General features: G+C 49.6%; 1 protein-coding gene across 1 annotated transcript in view; it reads left to right on the forward strand.

The window, feature by feature from the left end:
• Nucleotides 1-18,859, forward strand: part of RAD18 (RAD18 E3 ubiquitin protein ligase) — a 153,813-nt gene that overhangs the window by 36,226 nt on the left and 98,728 nt on the right. Inside the window, exon 7 of the mRNA XM_075286198.1 lies at nt 9,394-9,578. Coding sequence (XP_075142299.1) covers nt 9,394-9,578 — 185 coding nt within the window. The remainder of the gene's footprint in view (nt 1-9,393; nt 9,579-18,859) is intronic.

Below are 18,859 nucleotides of genomic sequence, written 5' to 3' on the forward strand. Positions count from 1 at the left end.
GAATATAGCACTTGCATATACACCCTGACCGCAGATGGGAGATGACACTACTTATATATGGTACATAGGTAGAGGAAGAACCCCGCTGCTGTGAATACATTTATGCTCCAGTTTGTGGTGATGCTTTTTCTCCGTTTTTGTTCATTGAACCAGAGGGGCACAATCTGCTCTAAGATGGAAGAGATTATGGTATTGTACGTCTCTGAGCTGGTCTTATCTCTGTGCTGAGGGAAGATGTGACCCGGGGCCTATGTTCCCCTCTGCGAGCCGCCTCTTTCGCAGGCTGTGACTTGGCCGACACTTGTTGATTTCAGGCCATAACCTCGCAGTTTGATAAAGTTCTGCCGTCTCAGGAGGAAATCTATTCTGTTACTAAAGAAAGCTGCCGTCTGTTTTCCTGTTCATTGGCTTATACATTGGGCTGCTGAGTGTAGGGGGCATTTACTTAGGTAGTTTATTTTATACATTTTATAGTTCTCACTCTGCTGATATTTCTGCAACTGTCCCAGTCTTCTAAATAGGACGTGTAGGAGTCCAAGCTAAAGTTCTTGCTGACTATGATATAAGGGTCAGTATATACAGGACATCACAGCTTGTGTATATGGAGTAGTCACTGACCGGTCACAGCGTCCATGCTGACCCCTGACTATGATATAAGGGTCAGTATATACAGGACATCACAGCTTGTGTATATGGGGTAGTCACTGACCGGTCACAGCCTCCATGCTGACCCCTGACCACTGTTGACTGATATAAGGTGTCAGTACCTTCTTATTTGCCATTAGGTTATTAACCCTTGAGTCTTAATGGTTGTTTGAAAAATTAAGTCGTATAAGTCGCTTCCCCTTACTCCTCTGTGGCGCTGAGTCTTCGCCTCCTCCATCTTTGTGCAGCGGCTTTCTTTATCATGGGATAGGTTTATTACGGCGGCTTCTCCTTAGGCCGGACACGTTCTCCTAATGGCGATGTATTTGCGTCTCCTCCGCTGACTCTCAGACCACAGGATTAGTCGCTCCCCGCAGTACCACTGCGTCTTCTGCCATCTGCCTCCTTGGCACAGTCCTCAGCCGCTCACCACTTCCCTTTATCCCTCGTTCCGCCACTTCCCTGTTGGGGATTCAGTTCCCGTGAAATTCATTGTTTTTATTGTTTTGTGTTCTATTTATTTTTGTAACGCCACGTTACGTTATAATAGACGCTAAATTAAGAATCGCCTTGGGAGGGATTTGTGTTTCTTTGTATACGGTCATTGCTCCCATTGCTTGCTAGTATGAGCCCTCGAGTGCCGATCCCGGGGTCGAGGCTGCAGAGGGGGAGTTGCAGTTTTTCATGGGAATTGATTTGCCATGTCTGCTTTGTATTGATTGCCACCTCCAGGGCTTCTAAGCAGAGCAGACATGGCCAATCAATCTGACACGGAGCACGTGGAGGGGTAAACATTGCTGTAGGGATTGGATTCTGCAATATAACCCATGTCACAGTGGATGGACAGTCCAAGGATCTCCGTGTAGACCCTCAGATGTTGCCCTTAATTTTATATAATAGGAAAGCCCCTTTAACTATTGCAGCCACAATGTACGGGGCCCCCTTCAGTTGACCTGGTGTAGTGCAAGGGCTGAATATCGCCGTCCCAGCAGGTGCCGATGCCTGAGACATAAATAGCCGATATAATTCCATGTATTCATAGAGGTCACTTCTTAGCTTTTGTTTCCAGCCTTTTATATGGAGACAGATGACCATGAATTGTTCCGTCCGGGTCTCATTAGTCTCCGGTCACGCTGACACCATTCACCACTGCACATTGCACTTGTTTCCAGCCCCTCCCGTCTCATAATTTTTATGCCTCAGTTATGCAATTACTTTAATTAGACATTGTGCTAACGAAAGAAAAATACGTTTCTAAAGACCGCGCCGACCTGGGCGAGACACCATGTGGGTGAGGAGTCAACCCGGTGCAGACCATCAGACGTTTCCTGGATACAAAGTAAGTGCCCCCCCATCTCAGGTTCTTGCTGCATTGCTTCTGTGCAGTCAGAGGGCTAAGCTGACGCATTTCACAGTCCTACGCCTTGGCTGCAGTTCAGTGAGGGCGACCGACCCCCTGGTAGAACGGATGAGCTGGAAACCCGGCGGACTGATGGAATTAGCAATTTCTTCACAGTAATTAAATGATAGAGATCAGATACGAGGGGCTGCACGGCCTTAATAATAATGAATGCTCGGACAGAAAGTGCCCCCTTCTGATGTAACCCCACCGATAGCAAGGTATAAATACTTTGTGACCAGTGTGTAAAGTCTTGTCACTGGGTGTCAGGGACCCGGAGGTCGCCATCTTCTAATGGACACAATGGAACAAACCTTCAGCTGTGAAGTGGAGGAGCTATGGGATGGATTTCATTCTCTGGATGTTTCTAGTCACTGACAGCAATCCTGGATGTTACAAGGAGTGAGAGCTAGAGACAAATCGCACACTGCAGATCATTAGGCCTTACTTACTAAGACTTAAAGGGGTTTTATATTGACATGATCCTTAGGATTGGTCATTACTGTGTGAGGGCTGGGGGTCCAGTACCTGGACCCCCTACAGTTCAGCAGCGGTGGCTTTGTTGTGGTTCAGCCCCATTCATTTGAATAGGACTGGGCTGCTGTGGAAGAGAAATGTGACGTCATCAGGACAGGACAGAGGTCGCAGCACGTGTAAGGGGCCCTTCACACTTCAGCCCCGGCAAAACTGGACAGGGGATGGGAACCCGGAGGTCATTTTTAAAGCCCATTCACTTGAAGGCGACCGCCCGTGTCCTGCATGTCCGACTTTGTGTCCAGCTAAAAAAATGGTTTCACTGCGGACAGGCCGCAGGCCTACCTACATAGGTATGTAGGTAGGTAGGTATGTATGTAGGTATGTGTGTATGTAGTAGAATGGAGCAGGACTGGTGTGTGACCGCTGCTGCCTGCCCATACTAATAAACCTTTCTCGCCCATTTCTTGCCGCCTTTGTATTTCCATCTTTCCATCTCCTCCATTCTCTCCTTGCACAGTATCTAGTTTTTCTTAGTGCAGGCCATGTGCGTGTCTTATGTCTTCCAGGATACATCTAAACAATACGGTAAGAGCTTCTTGTGACGCTGGAAATCCACATGAGAGCCGACACTAAGAGCTGACATGGGATCGCTCTTTGTCTCACTTCTGGAACTGTTTATAGATGTGGATAAGGTTTCTCTGGCTGTGCTGAGAATAGAGAGTGTAATAAGCTAGGTATATACATGGTTTACAGCACTGGGCACCTGAAGCTTGGGGAGGGGTCATTGGGTCCGATCTGGGGCTTCTGTAGATTTTGTATTGTGGCCTGGAAGTATTGTCCTGCGAATGGCCAGTACAATGGTAAGTTATTCCAGTTGGCTCATTTGGTCTTTGCATTTGCTGACACGGACTCTAATTACAATGTTGTGCCTGTTATTGCCACCAGTATCTGGACTGGCCATGTTTCTATATTGGACATCACTAATGCCCTGTAGTCGGTGTAGTCAGCTCCGCCCCCTTACCGCTGGCACAGGGACAACTCAAGGAGCAGACAAGGGGATTTCGGTTCTGGCCGCTCTTGTAAAATATATTTTAATACATAGGTGTATTTTTCCAGCATTGAGCCAATTTACTACAAGAAATTCTTAGAGAACCATCCCTTTAACCATCCCTTTAACCATCCCTTTAACCATCCCTTTAACCATCCCTTTAACCATCCCTTTAACCATCCCTTTAACCATCCCTTTAACACGTTTTTGTCTGAGCTGAATCTCTGAGTTGATCTAGAGACTGTGATAGATGGAAGGCGCGCCAGGAATTCCTGCCCAGAATCGCTTTCATCTGCCGTCCCGGCTTGTTTTGCCACTGGAGCGAGAGAAAGCTGATGAATTCCACGAAGTCCGGACGGGGAGGCCGAGTTATTCTTTGTAATGTACGCCCGCCATCTACAGCGCTGGTGTATATGGAGCGAGTGTGAGGGACATTGGTGAATTACTACTGAGTAACCTCAGCCCCAGGCACGTTCGGCTTCCCTGGTCTCTTGTGCGCTCCTTTAGATTTTACCTTTCATGTATGTTATTCGTCCTCTTCAGTCTTGTAGACTTGTATATACTCCGGATTCTCTCTGACTAGTGGGCTACGACGCTGTGGCTTCCATTATCACTGCCGTGTTATCTGTTTAGTGAATGGAGTAATAACTTACACAGCCCTGACAATAGGGGGAGATCTTGAGTCCGGGGTGGATGTTATATGGGAGGGGGCTTCTCCTGACATTTGGTGTTTCCCATCCCTCCGTATCCTGTGATCGGCGCCTCCATCTGTACATTATTCCCACGATAAGCCTTATCCATGGACGCGGTTCCCAGACGTAGATACAGACAGCTTTGTCAGGCTTTTTGTCCAGAATATCAGACTTGAGATTTATTTGCTGAGGGAGATTGTTCATTAAAACTCCTTCCTCCCACCCCCTCCTCGTATCTCCCCCGACTCCTAAGACTCCTGATGTGCAAGTCAGAACATTACATGAGAATCATTGGGTGAGAACTGGGCCTTAAGACAAGGGTAAAGGTTACAATGCAGTGGTTAGAAGTAGGTTTGCCCTGGCGTGAGTCCAGTAGGGGGCGCTGCCTTGACTTTGGAGTCCACCCCGCCTTTTGTGACTTAGTATTAGGTTCTAGCCCCTGTGTCCACGTCAAATCAAGTGTGAGACGGATTTAGTTACTTGGGTCACGCTGCTAAGGCAGAGGGTGTATATCCATGACCCCCAGACAACATGGCTAACATGCCTGGAGCCGCGGCAGCGCCATCTACTGGATCCACACCATTGCATGGACAACCTTCCCTCTAGCGTCAACCTTATGGGGTGAACATGGAGTGTTTGCAGCAGGTTGGAAAGTAGCTCTCTACCCAATCAATGGTGACAGTCTCTTTGGCGCCACCTACAGTTGCAAAATTGAAAAAGAGAAGATTTGGACTTTCTATGCTATAGCAGCACAAGGCGCCTATACAGACCTCTCCACCGTTACTCTCCTGCCCCTGTATTACAATAGAGACTATAATATGAAGTATTCTCACGTCTCACGTCACCTTTCGATCTTGTGACCTCTTGAAGTCTTTCTTCTCCCCTCCGGTAATGTCTTCCAGGTGTCTGAGCTCCCTAAATGTTATAGCAGAGGCCTGACCACAGACCGACAGCTCACGGCCCTGGATATTCTGCAGATTCTGATTGAATTTCCAGTTCCTATAAAGTTCTTGTATAAAAGGCTCTACTGACATTTCCCCAGCCAGTGCCAGTCAGCTGCCGCCGAGCCAGAGGAAACCATGGGAAGCATCAAAGGACTATAGAGGCGAATGCTGGGAAGATGGACACCAGCCAGACCACACATGGAATAGCGTGTGTAAGACTGATATAGTAGAGTATATGTATGAGCGGACTACAGGGCCCAGCATGGTTTCCAAGACTTGGAATTAGAGAATTGGTCATTGATCTATTTATTCCGCAGCGCTTTATAGACATTGACAGTCACCGTCCCATATAGGGCTCACAATCTACATTCCCTATCCGTATGGCTTTGAAGTGTGGGAGGAAACCGGAGAACCCGGAGGAAACCCAAACAAGCACGGGGAGAACATACAAACTCCTTGCAGATGTTGTCCTTCTTGGGATTTGAACCCAGGACTCCAGCGCTGCAGTGCTAACCACTGAGCCACCAAAGGAGAGAAATAATTGAAAACTTTTATTCTCTTCCAATTTTTGTATCCCAAGTAATTGTCAAGTGTGACTTGGAGGTAAAGACGCTCGGACACTTGAGCATTGCTCGACTTGCAGCTGTGAATTGGTGCAGTGCCCCTGATGTCCTGCAGGTGGCGCTATCTGCTTCCCTCTCTGTGTCCGACACATAATGGCAGCCTGGCTTTTAATCTCCTGGCTGAATAGAGGGAATAAATGTTTCTGAATGTAATTGTAAATCCCATTCTGCTTCTCCCTCCGCTGCTCTTTGTGCCCGCGATGTCCGCGGCTGCCTCCCAGTAATGCTCTGATTAAATATCCAAAATGAATCCGAATATTTGCTGTGTGCGGCGAGGAGGATGCTTTGCATGCACGCAGTGTTCGGCTAATATCTGTTCGCTTTCCATGGTGCCAGACGGGCTGAGCTATCCTATCTGTATGTCTGTATGCAGATATTCTGGGATAGATCTCATATTTGCATTGCAGATGTGTCGCCGCCATTCCCTGGCCATGCCTGTACTTGAATACCAAGGTGGCACCTCTTGTAGACCTGCTTGCTGACGGTGTCCCTATGTTTGCAGTTACAACCATGTTATACCACATGAGTCAGCCCATTGCATTGCACCAGCTGTGCACTCGTATCTGCCCGGTGTACGAATGGAATTGAGTGATTTGCAGATTCAGTAACATAAGTGTGAGGGACATGTCTGCAAACAAATGCAACTATTCCTATAACTTTACAGGGGTTGCCCAGGATTTGGAGCAATCTCAGGAGGGTCCAGTTTAGGTGTAAAAGAGTACAACAGACAACCCTGTCTCTGACCCATTCCCATCCCTAGTCCCTCACATGAACGTGCCATTCCTGAAGCTATGAGGCCCACGTGAACATTGAGAGCAGTCAGTGACCTCAGTGGTTGCAGGTAAGAAGCTGGTGCCATATGAGAGCGACGTCACCGGCTCCTCGCGGTGTCTGCAGCCATGTAAGGGGAGCAATGGCCATAAGGGGAAGTGCACAACGCAGTGTCGGGATAGGTTAGTGTGTATGTGTATATATTTGTTTTGTTTTTGTTCTTTTACTGTCACTTGTGGTTTTTGGCTATCTGGCCCTCTCCCTGACAGTTGCGCTACTTCTGGGACTGTCTCCTCTTACGGTCCCTGCTGTCTGCCTGCCAGGGACTGAGCTGTCACTATACGCTCCTCTGCATTCAGGCTCCTATCTCCTTGCTCTCTGGACATCGGTGTTTGGCCTCTGCTCAGTCTTTCTTCTCTCCAGGTGTCAGACATGTGCCCATAGACTAGCTACCAAAGTTTGGGCCAGTTATGTCCTCCCACGAATCCACCCCTCTTGTATTCTTGCACTTAGCGGACCGGTCCCATCTGTACGGCCATCACTACTAGGGTGCGCTCCTGACTACAATGTGAGGTGTGAACAACCAGTCCTACCCGAGTCCCCATGACCAGTCACATCACACGTTTGGGGTCAGAGCTCCAGTCCCCGGGGACGTTGTTGTTCTCAGCACTGTTTTGCACAGTCCACATCTAATGTTGTCAAAATTTAGCAAACACTTTAAACCCAACCTAAAAATCCAAGTCGGTCTCTCCTTTCTGCTCCCTGCTGGTTCAGCGTCTGTATAATATAGTGATCGTGTCCCAGAATGCTCCAGCACAGGGTTGTCAGGTGTTGTATTCTGTGATCACCAGTCCTGCCCGGATCAGTAGGGAATGACATCTCCTGCATCAGACTGTGCAAACAGAAGTTACCTGCCGGCGTGCCGCCTGCCGAGAGGCTGACTGCAAACACATGGCAGACTTGGCAGGCGTACCCGCGTTACCTGCCAGGTGCATTAATGCTGAGACTACACAAACATTTCACTGATTTTCATTGCGGAATTTTTTCCTTTATCTTTTGTACATAAAATTGTCACCGACTCTCTGTCCACGGGAATGTTTCTTATGCACAAGTTTAGGAATAGTTGCATTATTTGCTCCTAGAAAGTCTGTGTAGCCACAATCCCTGTCCGGGTCACCTCTAGGCCCGGCTGTACTGACATGGCGGCTGTGACTACAATGCAAGATATCAAGAAGAAAGACTGTATTCCACCAAGTACTTTATGCAGCTTTTCTGTCCAGTGTGAATTGACCCCAATAGGATAAGATGAATAGCTATTGCATATAAGACACGATGTGTGTCGTCTCTGGAAGCTGCAGGACTCCTCCAGGCCGCGCGCCCCTGACAAGTCCTCCTGAATGTTATCTATAATGTATTCTCCGTGTTGTCCCTGATTTGCGGCCACTTTCTATTTCCAGCCATGTCCCCTTCATTATAATGCTGTTTCTGCCGGACCGGCGGCTCGGAGCGGCGAATGTCACTTTTATTTTTCTGCATCATTAATTTTACAATGATTCCTGTCAGATCGGTTTGTGGCCGGTGGATGCATTTTGAGGAAAATGTGTTTGTGTTCCTGGATGACTTCGCTCCCTTTCGCTGCCAACAACATGTTCCTTTCCTTCTTCCCGGCCAACTTTCCAGCTGGTTTGTAAAGAAGTCGTCTTGTTACATAAAACTCATTCCTTGTGCTCTAAATGCAGCCTGCAGTGTAAAGCATGGAGGATGTCTCTGTGGTGGTCATGGCCATATCTACTAAACCTGGGTAGAAGAGAGGTAACTGGGTGTGGATGTCACAGTACAGACTTGTGTGCCAGTCTGGGTTAGGGAACAGCTGGGTGACAAGCCATATGGGCGTTGCCATTAATGAGAGTTACCCAGAGTCCGGCCATTCTGTTAGAGCCGTCGCCGGCCATCGAAACATCTAAATAACATTTGTTGGCGAAATGGCAGAATCCAGTCCGGACTATTGTGGATGTGCACCATCTTGTGTCTGTGTACTTGTATAACTACTATGGGTTTATTTACATACAAGTCTGCCAGGAGTAACGACAGTAGCAAATTATAATGTAGGAGATCCAGGAGCACTGGCCTGCAAATACAGGAAAATGCCTGCAGACGTGACACAAACAATGATACAGTCAGGAAAGTCGGCTTACTTCTGTGAATAATATCCAATCTGTAACTGCACAAGCAGCCTGAAGTACCTACAAGTACATAGGAGACTTTTCTTACACTGTAAGCTGTGAAATGTGCACAATCTTCACTGCGGTGCACAGAGCAAGCAGTCTGCAGACGTATGTAAAGGCTGAAGGAGACTCAGCCCCTCCCCTCTGCATTCACTGTGTGTAGAGACTGCTCCTCCTCCCTCTCACTGTGCATTTTATTGGTATCTATGGACCGACCTTCCCTAGTAAATGGCAGTGAACAGCAAAATAGCCAGAAGGGAGACACCTAGGGGCAGGAACTTTAGAGAGGCCTGATGTTGTGGTGTATGACACATGTAGGATATGCCGACTCCAGACCATCGGTGGAGATCCAGGCGCTGCGACCCTCACTGGCACTAGTTTAGGCTGACGACTTTCCTTCCTCCTCCATAATTGTCCCCTGATATCTGCACCCCCGGCCATCCATTGGACATGAGCTCCATCATTCCCCTCCACTGCCACATCCATGGATGTAAAGACTTCACACAAGGGGCCGTCACTTGGCTTCAGTTTTGTCTCCTCTTTAATCCATTTTCTCTATTTTATTCCAGTTCAGTTCAGAAGCGGAAACCGATGGCCAAAGTGGTGTACAACCTGCTGTCCGAACGGGACCTGAGGAAGAGGCTGAAGGAGCTGGGACTGTCCACCCAAGGGTCCAAGCAGCAGATGATCCGCCGGCACCAGGAGTTCGTGCACATGTATAACGCCCAGTGCGACTCACTGAATCCCAAATCGGGTACGTGCAGAAGTGTGGTCAGCTTTACCAATAAGTATGTGAACCCCAGACCGGCAGGCCATGGCATAGAGACTGATGTCTGGTGATGACAGAACACAATAGCTCGTTTATATGTCCCAGCATGCACAGAGACGTCCCCTCTAAAGTGATCCTGCAGGGCGTCCGAACATGACGTACAAGCCACGTCCATTGTGTAAGAGGCAGAGTGGCCGGAGCTGACCAGACTGCACATTTATAAATTCCCAATTTCTAGAAATTTCTAATATTCAGTTCATTTCCCAGGACATTGGGTCAAACGTTGCAGGAGTTGGCACCCTTCGGCATGCCCGCTGCTGTGACACTACAACTCCCAGCATGCATACTTGCTTTGCTGTCCTTGGAACTCCTATAGAAGTGAAGGACGTATGCTGGGAGTTGTAGTTTCACAGCAGATGGAGAGCCGTCAGTTGCCGACCCCTGACTACTAGGTGGCGCTTGAGAGCAAGTTTGAAAAAGAGACCAAAGAAGCTTTTCCATATATTTGCACATAGATGGCATATAATAATACTTGTCTACCGTGCGTGCGGCTGGAGAAGACTTCTGTCACGGGGCAAAGGTATACGTCTTCCTCCGGATGGTCTTTTGAATCAACACGGACGCAAGAGGTCGGGAGACAACAGCAATTTATTGTAATCCACAAAGTTAGTAGCCGGTGGCGGTCACATCAACCGTAATAACAATAAGTCCACAGAAGTCACAATCCAATGATAGCTTTGGCTCCTTGGTCCTGTAACTAAGTCCTGGCTCTCTGCAGAGCTGTGCACAGGCCGGCTAACACCTACTAACTGCTAGCTACAACTATATACTAAGACTGTTACACCTATATCTGTGGGTGGGAAGGGCTGAGTCACAGATCCTTCCCCCCTCACCTATACCAAGGAGAGCAGACTCCCTGTCTACTATGGACAATGCACCATCCAACATCTTCTTGGAGACACCGATCAGATTATCTCCACCCATTGTCCTCACTGGTCCTCACTAGTTAGAGGTATTTGCATACAATGTGCTAACACACTAGACCCCAATCAGCCAACTACACATTGATGTATATAACAGGTTAGAGAATACATTCCACATGAAATATATATTACACATTGCCTATAGTATAGACTCTAACCATCCCGTGACAACCCCTCCCCCTCTCAAAACATGTGCATGACACAATTGGCCTACACAGGTAAATTGGGGAATGCACATCAGTCTCTATAGCTCATATGTCCTCCTGCCGGGATAACCCATCTGTGTTCTGGTGTTGGTTCCCTCGGCGGTACTGAATGGTAAAGTTGTAGGGTTGAAGGGCTGGCATCTGGCAGAAAATCCGGTCGATCCATGTTGGCGTCTCTCTGAGCTTGGCTTCGGGTCACTGCTCCCACAAAGTGGCACTGTAGATTTCCAACATCGTTGCCTAACAGAACATCGGCCGGCAGCCCGCTCATCACACCAATTGTGCATCGTTTTGGTCCATAACCATAGTCGAGTTCCACGGTAGCTTTAGGAATACGTTTCCGAGTACCTCCTGCCAACTCGATAGAAAGGCCAGGGCCCTCCTCTAGGGCCTCAGGTCGAACCACTCGGGGGTCCGCTACCGTTAGGAAAGCTCCCGAGTCCCGGAATCCAACAACTGTTCGGCCATCCAGTAGGACCTCCTGCAAGTGCTTCCTCTGAAGGTTTGCAGGATGTGTGGCGGAAGGCTGAATCCCATAGACCCCTGGAGGTGGAACAGATGGGTCATTCATGGAGTCATCTGGAAATGGGGCCAAACTTTCTGTCCTAGGGGTGGTTCCCAGGTAGTGAATAGGCCGAGATGCCACGGTGGCCCGTGCCCCCATGTTAACAGGGCAACTAGCTTGCAAATGTCCAGGCCGCCCGCAACCAAAACATCTGCGCTCTAGCATTCTTCCAGTAGGTCGTTGTCTAGGGACAGGGTTGTTCATAGCTGGAGGCCGATGGGCTGGGGCAAGGGTAGAGGGGGAATTGTAATCCTGAGGCCGGGCACGAAAGGTGGGTGGCTGGCTGAAGGGTGTCTGGCGGACTGTGGTAGTTTTCCGCTCCTCTGCAAACAACCTCTTCCACTGCGGCTTGATGGTCAGGCCCTCATCTGCAAGGGAAGCAGCTTGCTCCACTGTGGCTGGGTTCCGTTCCAGCACCCACTCACGGATCTCAGCGGGGCACTGGGAAAAGAACTGTTCCTTAAGTATGACTTGGAGGATCTTATCGACTGTGACAGCCTCCTCTCCTTCTAGCCAGCGCTTGCATGCTTGCTTCAACTTGTGGGCGAACATGTGGAAGGAGCTTCCCCCATTGTAAGACAAAGAGCGGAACTGAACTCGGTAGGTCTCTGGAGTGACTGCATAATACTTCTGCACCGCTCTTTTAATGGCCTCATAGTCCTGCTGATCACTAGGGTCCATGGCTCTGAGAGCTTCCGCAGCCCCATCTCGTAGGTGCCCCACCAGATACCGGACCCAATCCTTCTCTGGGACTTCCATCAGGCGGCACTGGTGTTCGAAGTCCTGAAAATATCCATCAACATCCCCAGCCGCTTCATCAAAGGTCTTGAAGTGTTTATGGGAGACATATGGTGGTTCTCTCACTGTTGGGCTGGGGGTCGACGTTTGATTATAATTCCGCGCAGTTATCTCAGCCATTCGCATTTCATGCGCCATTCTTTCCTTTTCATGCGCCATTCTCTGTTCCTCCTTCTCCGTTTCCTGAGCCCTCTGTAATGCTCTACTCCTTTGCTCTGCAGTTGCTCCTAGCCCCAGCACTGCCAATTCCTCCTCATACAAAACAACCCATCTGCTCTTTTGGGTCTGTACCTGCCACTCCCGTATCTCTCCAGTCTCCTGGGGGCAGCCCTCCTCATGGTCGCTTTGCAGGGTCATCTCCTCCAGTGCCTCGATCAGTTGATCTTTCGTTCTTCCCTGGTAACTCAGGTTTAGTTCCCGGGCCCTTACTTGTAGACTTGCCATAGTCCAGTTCCTGTATTCTGAGGTTGTGGCTCCATTAATCGCTGGGCTGCTGTAGTCCATCTCGCTGTCCGCTGTTGATCCCACTGCTGCCAACCAGTTGTCACGGTGCAAAGGTATACGTCTTCCTCCGGATGGTCTTTTGAATCAACACGGACGCAAGAGGTCGGGAGACAACAGCAATTTATTGTAATCCACAAAGTTAGTAGCCGGCGGCGGTCACATCAACCGTAATAACAATAAGTCCACAGAAGTCACAATCCAATGATAACTTTGGTTCCTTGGTCCTGTAACTAAATTCTGGCTCTCTGCAGAGCTGTGCACAGGCCGGCTAACACATACTAACTGCTAGCTACAACTATATACTAAGACTGTTACACCTATATCTGTGGGTGGGAAGGGCTGAGTCACAGATCCTTCCCCCCTCACCTATACCAAGGAGAGCAGACTCCCTGTCTACTATGGACAATGCACCATCCAACCTCTTCTTGGAGACACCGATCAGATTATCTCCACCCATTGTCCTCACTGGTCCTCACTAGTTAGAGGTATTTGCATACAATGTGCTAACACACTAGACCCTAATCAGCCAACTACACATTGATGTATATAACAGGTTAGAGAATACATTCCACATGAAATATATATTACACATTGCCTATAGTATAGACTCTAACCATCCCGTGACAACTTCCCTCGGCAGTGTTAACTGGTTGCTGTGACCAACGGCCTCCCCTTTAAGGCTACCAAGAGCCGCATTCTCAGTTCTGCTTAATGGAGAGCAGTGCATTGTGGGAGCTCACGGGACAGACGCAGCGCTGTCGGGTCACATGACTGGCGGCAGAGTAGACATGAACCACGGCGCACATGTGAATGGAGACAAATCGCTCACATCCGAGAACACAATGGGCCATTGCATAACTCCACATCTGAGAAGCATTTTCATAAACAGGCGTATCTGATTTAGGACGGCGATTATCCTCGGTCCCTCTTGTCTCATTCATATAGTTAGTCTATAGCTGGGGGGGATATCCGGCAATATTTCCAGGCGGTGGGGTTCCTGATGTGCCGCCAGTATCCAGGACCCCTAGTACGGAGGAGGGCACGGTGGCGTCAATGTCTGTGAGAAGATCTTCCCCGGTCTGGACATTGCGGCCTCTCCGGGGATCACAACAATAATCTTATTTACTCTGATTTATACACTGCCTTTGGGATCACACTTTATAGTTTTATATTTAGAAATAATAAAACTAAGAGTTCCCAACTTTGTAGAGGATTCTAATAATCTCCTCCCGTTTGGTGTATACAGCTCCTGTGCAGATTCATGTGTTTCCATGGTTACAGACTGCACAAGACTCCTGGTGCCTCTTCTTTTTGCTTTAGTCTGTAGTAGAGGCAGAAGAAGTGGCTTAACACAAGCTTCTGGGGTCAGACTACACAAGCTTTGCCTGTAGTCTGTAACCATGGAGACAACTAGGCCTGACTAGGAGCTGTCAGCACAACACTGTTTCCATGGTTACAGACTGCACAGTACTCCCTCTGCTTCCTCTTTGCTGCACAGTACTCCCTCTGCTTCCTCTTCGCTGCACAGTACTCCCTCTGCTTCCTCTTCGCTGCACAGTACTCCCTCTGCTTTCTCTTCGCTGCACAGTACTCCCTCTGCTTTCTCTTCGCTGCACAGTACTCCCTCTGCTTCCTCTTCGCTGCACAGTACTCCCTCTGCTTCCTCTTCGCTGCACAGTACTCCCTCTGCTTTCTCTTCGCTGCACAGTACTCCCTCTGCTTTCTCTTCGCTGCACAGTACTCCCTCTGCTTCCTCTTCGCTGCACAGTACTCTCTCTGCTTCCTCTTCGCTGCACAGTACTCCCTCTGCTTTCTCTTCGCTGCACAGTACTCCCTCTGCTTCCTCTTTGCTGCACAGTACTCCCTCTGCTTCCTCTTTGCTGCACAGTACTCCCTCTGCTTCCTCTTCGCTGCACAGTACTCCCTCTGCTTCCTCTTCGCTGCACAGTACTCCCTTTGCTTCCTCTTTGCTGCACAGTACTCCCTCTGCTTCCTCTTCGCTGCACAGTACTCCCTCTGCTTCCTCTTCGCTGCACAGTACTCCCTCTGCTTCCTCTTCGCTGCACAGTACTCCCTCTGCTTCCTCTTCGCTGCACAGTACTCCCTCTGCTTCCTCTTCGCTGCACAGTACTCCCTCTGCTTCCTCTTTGCTGCACAGTACTCCCTCTGCTTCCTCTTTGCTGCACAGTACTCCCTCTGCTTCCTCTTCGCTGCACAGTACTCCCTCTGCTTCCTCTTCGCTGCACAGTACTCCCTCTGCTTCCTCTTTGCTGCACAGTACTCCCTCTGCTTCCTCTTCGCTGCACAGTACTCCCTCTGCTTCCTCTTCGCTGCACAGTACTCCCTTTGCTTCCTCTTTGCTGCACAGTACTCCCTCTGCTTCCTCTTCGCTGCACAGTACTCCCTCTGCTTCCTCTTCGCTGCACAGTACTCCCTCTGCTTCCTCTTCGCTGCACAGTACTCTCTCTGCTTCCTCTTCGCTGCACAGTACTCCCTCTGCTTCCTCTTTGCTGCACAGTACTCCCTCTGATTCCTCTTTGCTGCACAGTACTCCCTCTGATTCCTCTTTGCTGCACAGTACTCCCTCTGCTTCCTCTTTGCTGCACAGTACTCCCTCTGCTTCCTCTTTGCTGCACAGTACTCCCTCTGCTTCCTCTTTGCTGCACAGTACTCCCTCTGCTTCCTCTTTGCTGCACAGTACTCCCTCTGCTTCCTCTTCGCTGCACAGTACTCCCTCTGCTTCCTCTTCGCTGCACAGTACTCCCTCTGCTTCCTCTTTGCTGCACAGTACTCTCTCTGCTTCCTCTTCGCTGCACAGTACTCCCTCTGCTTCCTCTTCGCTGCACAGTACTCCCTCTGCTTCCTCTTTGCTGCACAGTACTCCCTCTGCTTCCTCTTCGCTGCACAGTACTCCCTCTGCTTCCTCTTCGCTGCACAGTACTCCCTCTGCTTCCTATTTGCTGCACAGTACTCTCTCTGCTTCCTCTTCGCTGCACAGTACTCTCTCTGCTTCCTCTTCGCTGCACAGTACTCCCTCTGCTTCCTCTTCGCTGCACAGTACTCCCTCTGCTTCCTCTTTGCTGCACAGTACTCCCTCTGCTTCCTCTTCGCTGCACAGTACTCCCTCTGCTTCCTCTTCGCTGCACAGTACTCCCTCTGCTTCCTCTTTGCTGCACAGTACTCTCTCTGCTTCCTCTTCGCTGCACAGTACTCCCTCTGCTTCCTCTTCGCTGCACAGTACTCCCTCTGCTTCCTCTTCGCTGCACAGTACTCCCTCTGCTTCCTCTTTGCTGCACAGTACTCTCTCTGCTTCCTCTTCGCTGCACAGTACTCCCTCTGCTTCCTCTTCGCTGCACAGTACTCCCTCTGCTTCCTCTTCGCTGCACAGTACTCCCTCTGCTTCCTCTTCGCTGCACAGTACTCCCTCTGCTTCCTCTTCGCTGCACAGTACTCCCTCTGCTTCCTCTTTGCTGCACAGTACTCCCTCTGCTTCCTCTTTGCTGCACAGTACTCCCTCTGCTTCCTCTTCGCTGCACAGTACTCCCTCTGCTTCCTCTTCGCTGCACAGTACTCCCTCTGCTTCCTCTTCGCTGCACAGTACTCCCTCTGCTTCCTCTTCGCTGCACAGTACTCCCTCTGCTTCCTCTTTGCTGCACAGTACTCCCTCTGCTTCCTCTTTGCTGCACAGTACTCCCTCTGCTTCCTCTTTGCTGCACAGTACTCCCTCTGCTTCCTCTTTGCTGCACAGTACTCCCTCTGCTTCCTCTTTGCTGCACAGTACTCCCTCTGCTTCCTCTTCGCTGCACAGTACTCCCTCTGCTTCCTCTTCGCTGCACAGTACTCCCTCTGCTTCCTCTTCGCTGCACAGTACTCCCTCTGCTTCCTCTTCGCTGCACCGTACTCCCTCTGCTTCCTCTTTGCTGCACAGTACTCCCTCTGCTTCCTCTTTGCTGCACAGTACTCCCTCTGCTTCCTCTTTGCTGCACAGTACTCCCTCTGCTTCCTCTTCGCTGCACAGTACTCCCTCTGCTTCCTCTTCGCTGCACAGTACTCCCTCTGCTTCCTCTTCGCTGCACAGTACTCCCTCTGCTTCCTCTTCGCTGCACAGTACTCCCTCTGCTTCCTCTTCGCTGCACAGTACTCCCTCTGCTTCCTCTTTGCTGCACAGTACTCCCTCTGCTTCCTCTTTGCTGCACAGTACTCCCTCTGCTTCCTCTTTGCTGCACAGTACTCCCTCTGCTTCCTCTTCGCTGCACAGTACTCCCTCTGCTTCCTCTTCGCTGCACAGTACTCCCTCTGCTTCCTCTTCGCTGCACAGTACTCCCTCTGCTTCCTCTTCGCTGCACAGTACTCCCTCTGCTTCCTCTTTGCTGCACAGTACTCCCTCTGCTTCCTCTTTGCTGCACAGTACTCCCTCTGCTTCCTCTTTGCTGCACAGTACTCCCTCTGCTTCCTCTTCGCTGCACAGTACTCCCTCTGCTTCCTCTTCGCTGCACAGTACTCCCTCTGCTTCCTCTTCGCTGCACAGTACTCCCTCTGCTTCCTCTTCGCTGCACAGTACTCCCTCTGCTTCCTCTTCGCTGCACAGTACTCCCTCTGCTTCCTCTTCTTTGGACTCTACATGAGGAGGGAGAAGGAGCAGAGTAACACATGGCTGCAGGATCAGACTTTACTCGTAGTCTGTAACCATGGAGGTGTAAGCACAAGAATCCCCAACCCTCCTCACCTCCCCATCCCCCCATTCCCGTAGATCTGTGCTGACTACACTATCTTTCCTTGTAGTCTGTTGCCATGGAGACGGTTAGATCTTTGCACTGATGCTTCGTGTTCCTAGGAGCTTGCACTCAGTCTCAGTCCTTGGTGCCGGTGACTCCTTGGTCAGGAGCTCCATGTTCTGTAGTCCGCTCACTTCCCGATCCTCGCACCCCTCCCCCGCCTCTGGCTTTCCATTACCAATCACTGATGTCATTTAATGGCAGGGACATCGCAGGGTTTTATTCTCCATCTAATCTTTCTCATGTGAAAGTTTTCATCCCGGCCCATAAAATGATAATTAATTTCTGTAACTCTCGTTATTCCTGCTTTTATGAGACATTTCTTGTTGTTTTGGTTTTATTTCTGTATTTTCTATGACGGACAGTCCAGATTAGACCTAGAGATGTGACTCTGCACCCCGAGGGGTCTGTCTGCGGCCCGCCATCATACGCTTAGATATAGGTAATATAGAATCTATGGAGAGGGTAAGTATTGATCTGCATATGTTTCATCTATAGCCGTCCATACAGACATGATGTTCCTCAGCCATACTACAACTTGCATGGTGCAACCCTTAGGGGGCGATCTATAGGCAGAGCAGTAATAAGCAGCTGTATATAGAGAGCCCCCTAGTGGTGACAGAAGTTCAAGGTTGCAGGGTCACAGATCTCACCCTCCGACCCGATATTTGTTGTTGCAGTGAGATCCCAGGAACTAAAACGGCATCTCCTTAATGCAATCCTAAGTGTAACCCACCTGGTGCCTTATACCATTAGCGGGGGTGGTGTGGGCTCCAGAGCCAAGACGGCGCCACCTATGGGATCCACGCCAGACCAGGCAGGGCGTACTTCTAACCCCTAGCTTCTTCTATCTACCCTATGTCTGTCTCCTACAGTCTCTAGGACAGGCTGTAAGATCAGTGAGGTCTGATTTCTAGACTGAAGCGGCTGCAGCATTGGTCCAGTTCTGAATCGCGCTTTTATCCTGCATAGCACCACCACCTGCCATCTGGCAGAACAGGGAACTGCAGCTAGTACTGCCCCTTTATTGCCAGAATCATTGGGTGATCCCAGAGGTTGGATGAAGAGACGCCATATCCTAGAGACTACGTAGGAGAAGACATTTACTTAATGCATTAAATTACAAGAATGAGATTCCAGCTCCGGAGCCTAAAGAATTGTGAATGCAGCTGCGGTCTGTATATAGGCTGTAATTCAGGAAAAATGCAAGGTAGAAAATGGAATAAGTTGACAAAGTTCGGCTGATTCACCTTTGTGTCGTGGTATCTGTCCATGTGATCTATTGCGGGATCAGCAGATAAATGTGCCGTCTTTTGTTGGACAACATCAGATCCCGAGGGACGCCATTGGCTAAAATTATTATTTCACACTCCTTGCTGGACAACACGTCGTACTTGCAGAACTTTTTTTTTGTTGGAGATCCTGCTGCAGATCT

This window comes from Leptodactylus fuscus, chromosome 9 (genome assembly GCF_031893055.1).
Source record: "Leptodactylus fuscus isolate aLepFus1 chromosome 9, aLepFus1.hap2, whole genome shotgun sequence".
Taxonomy (NCBI): domain Eukaryota; kingdom Metazoa; phylum Chordata; class Amphibia; order Anura; family Leptodactylidae; genus Leptodactylus; species Leptodactylus fuscus.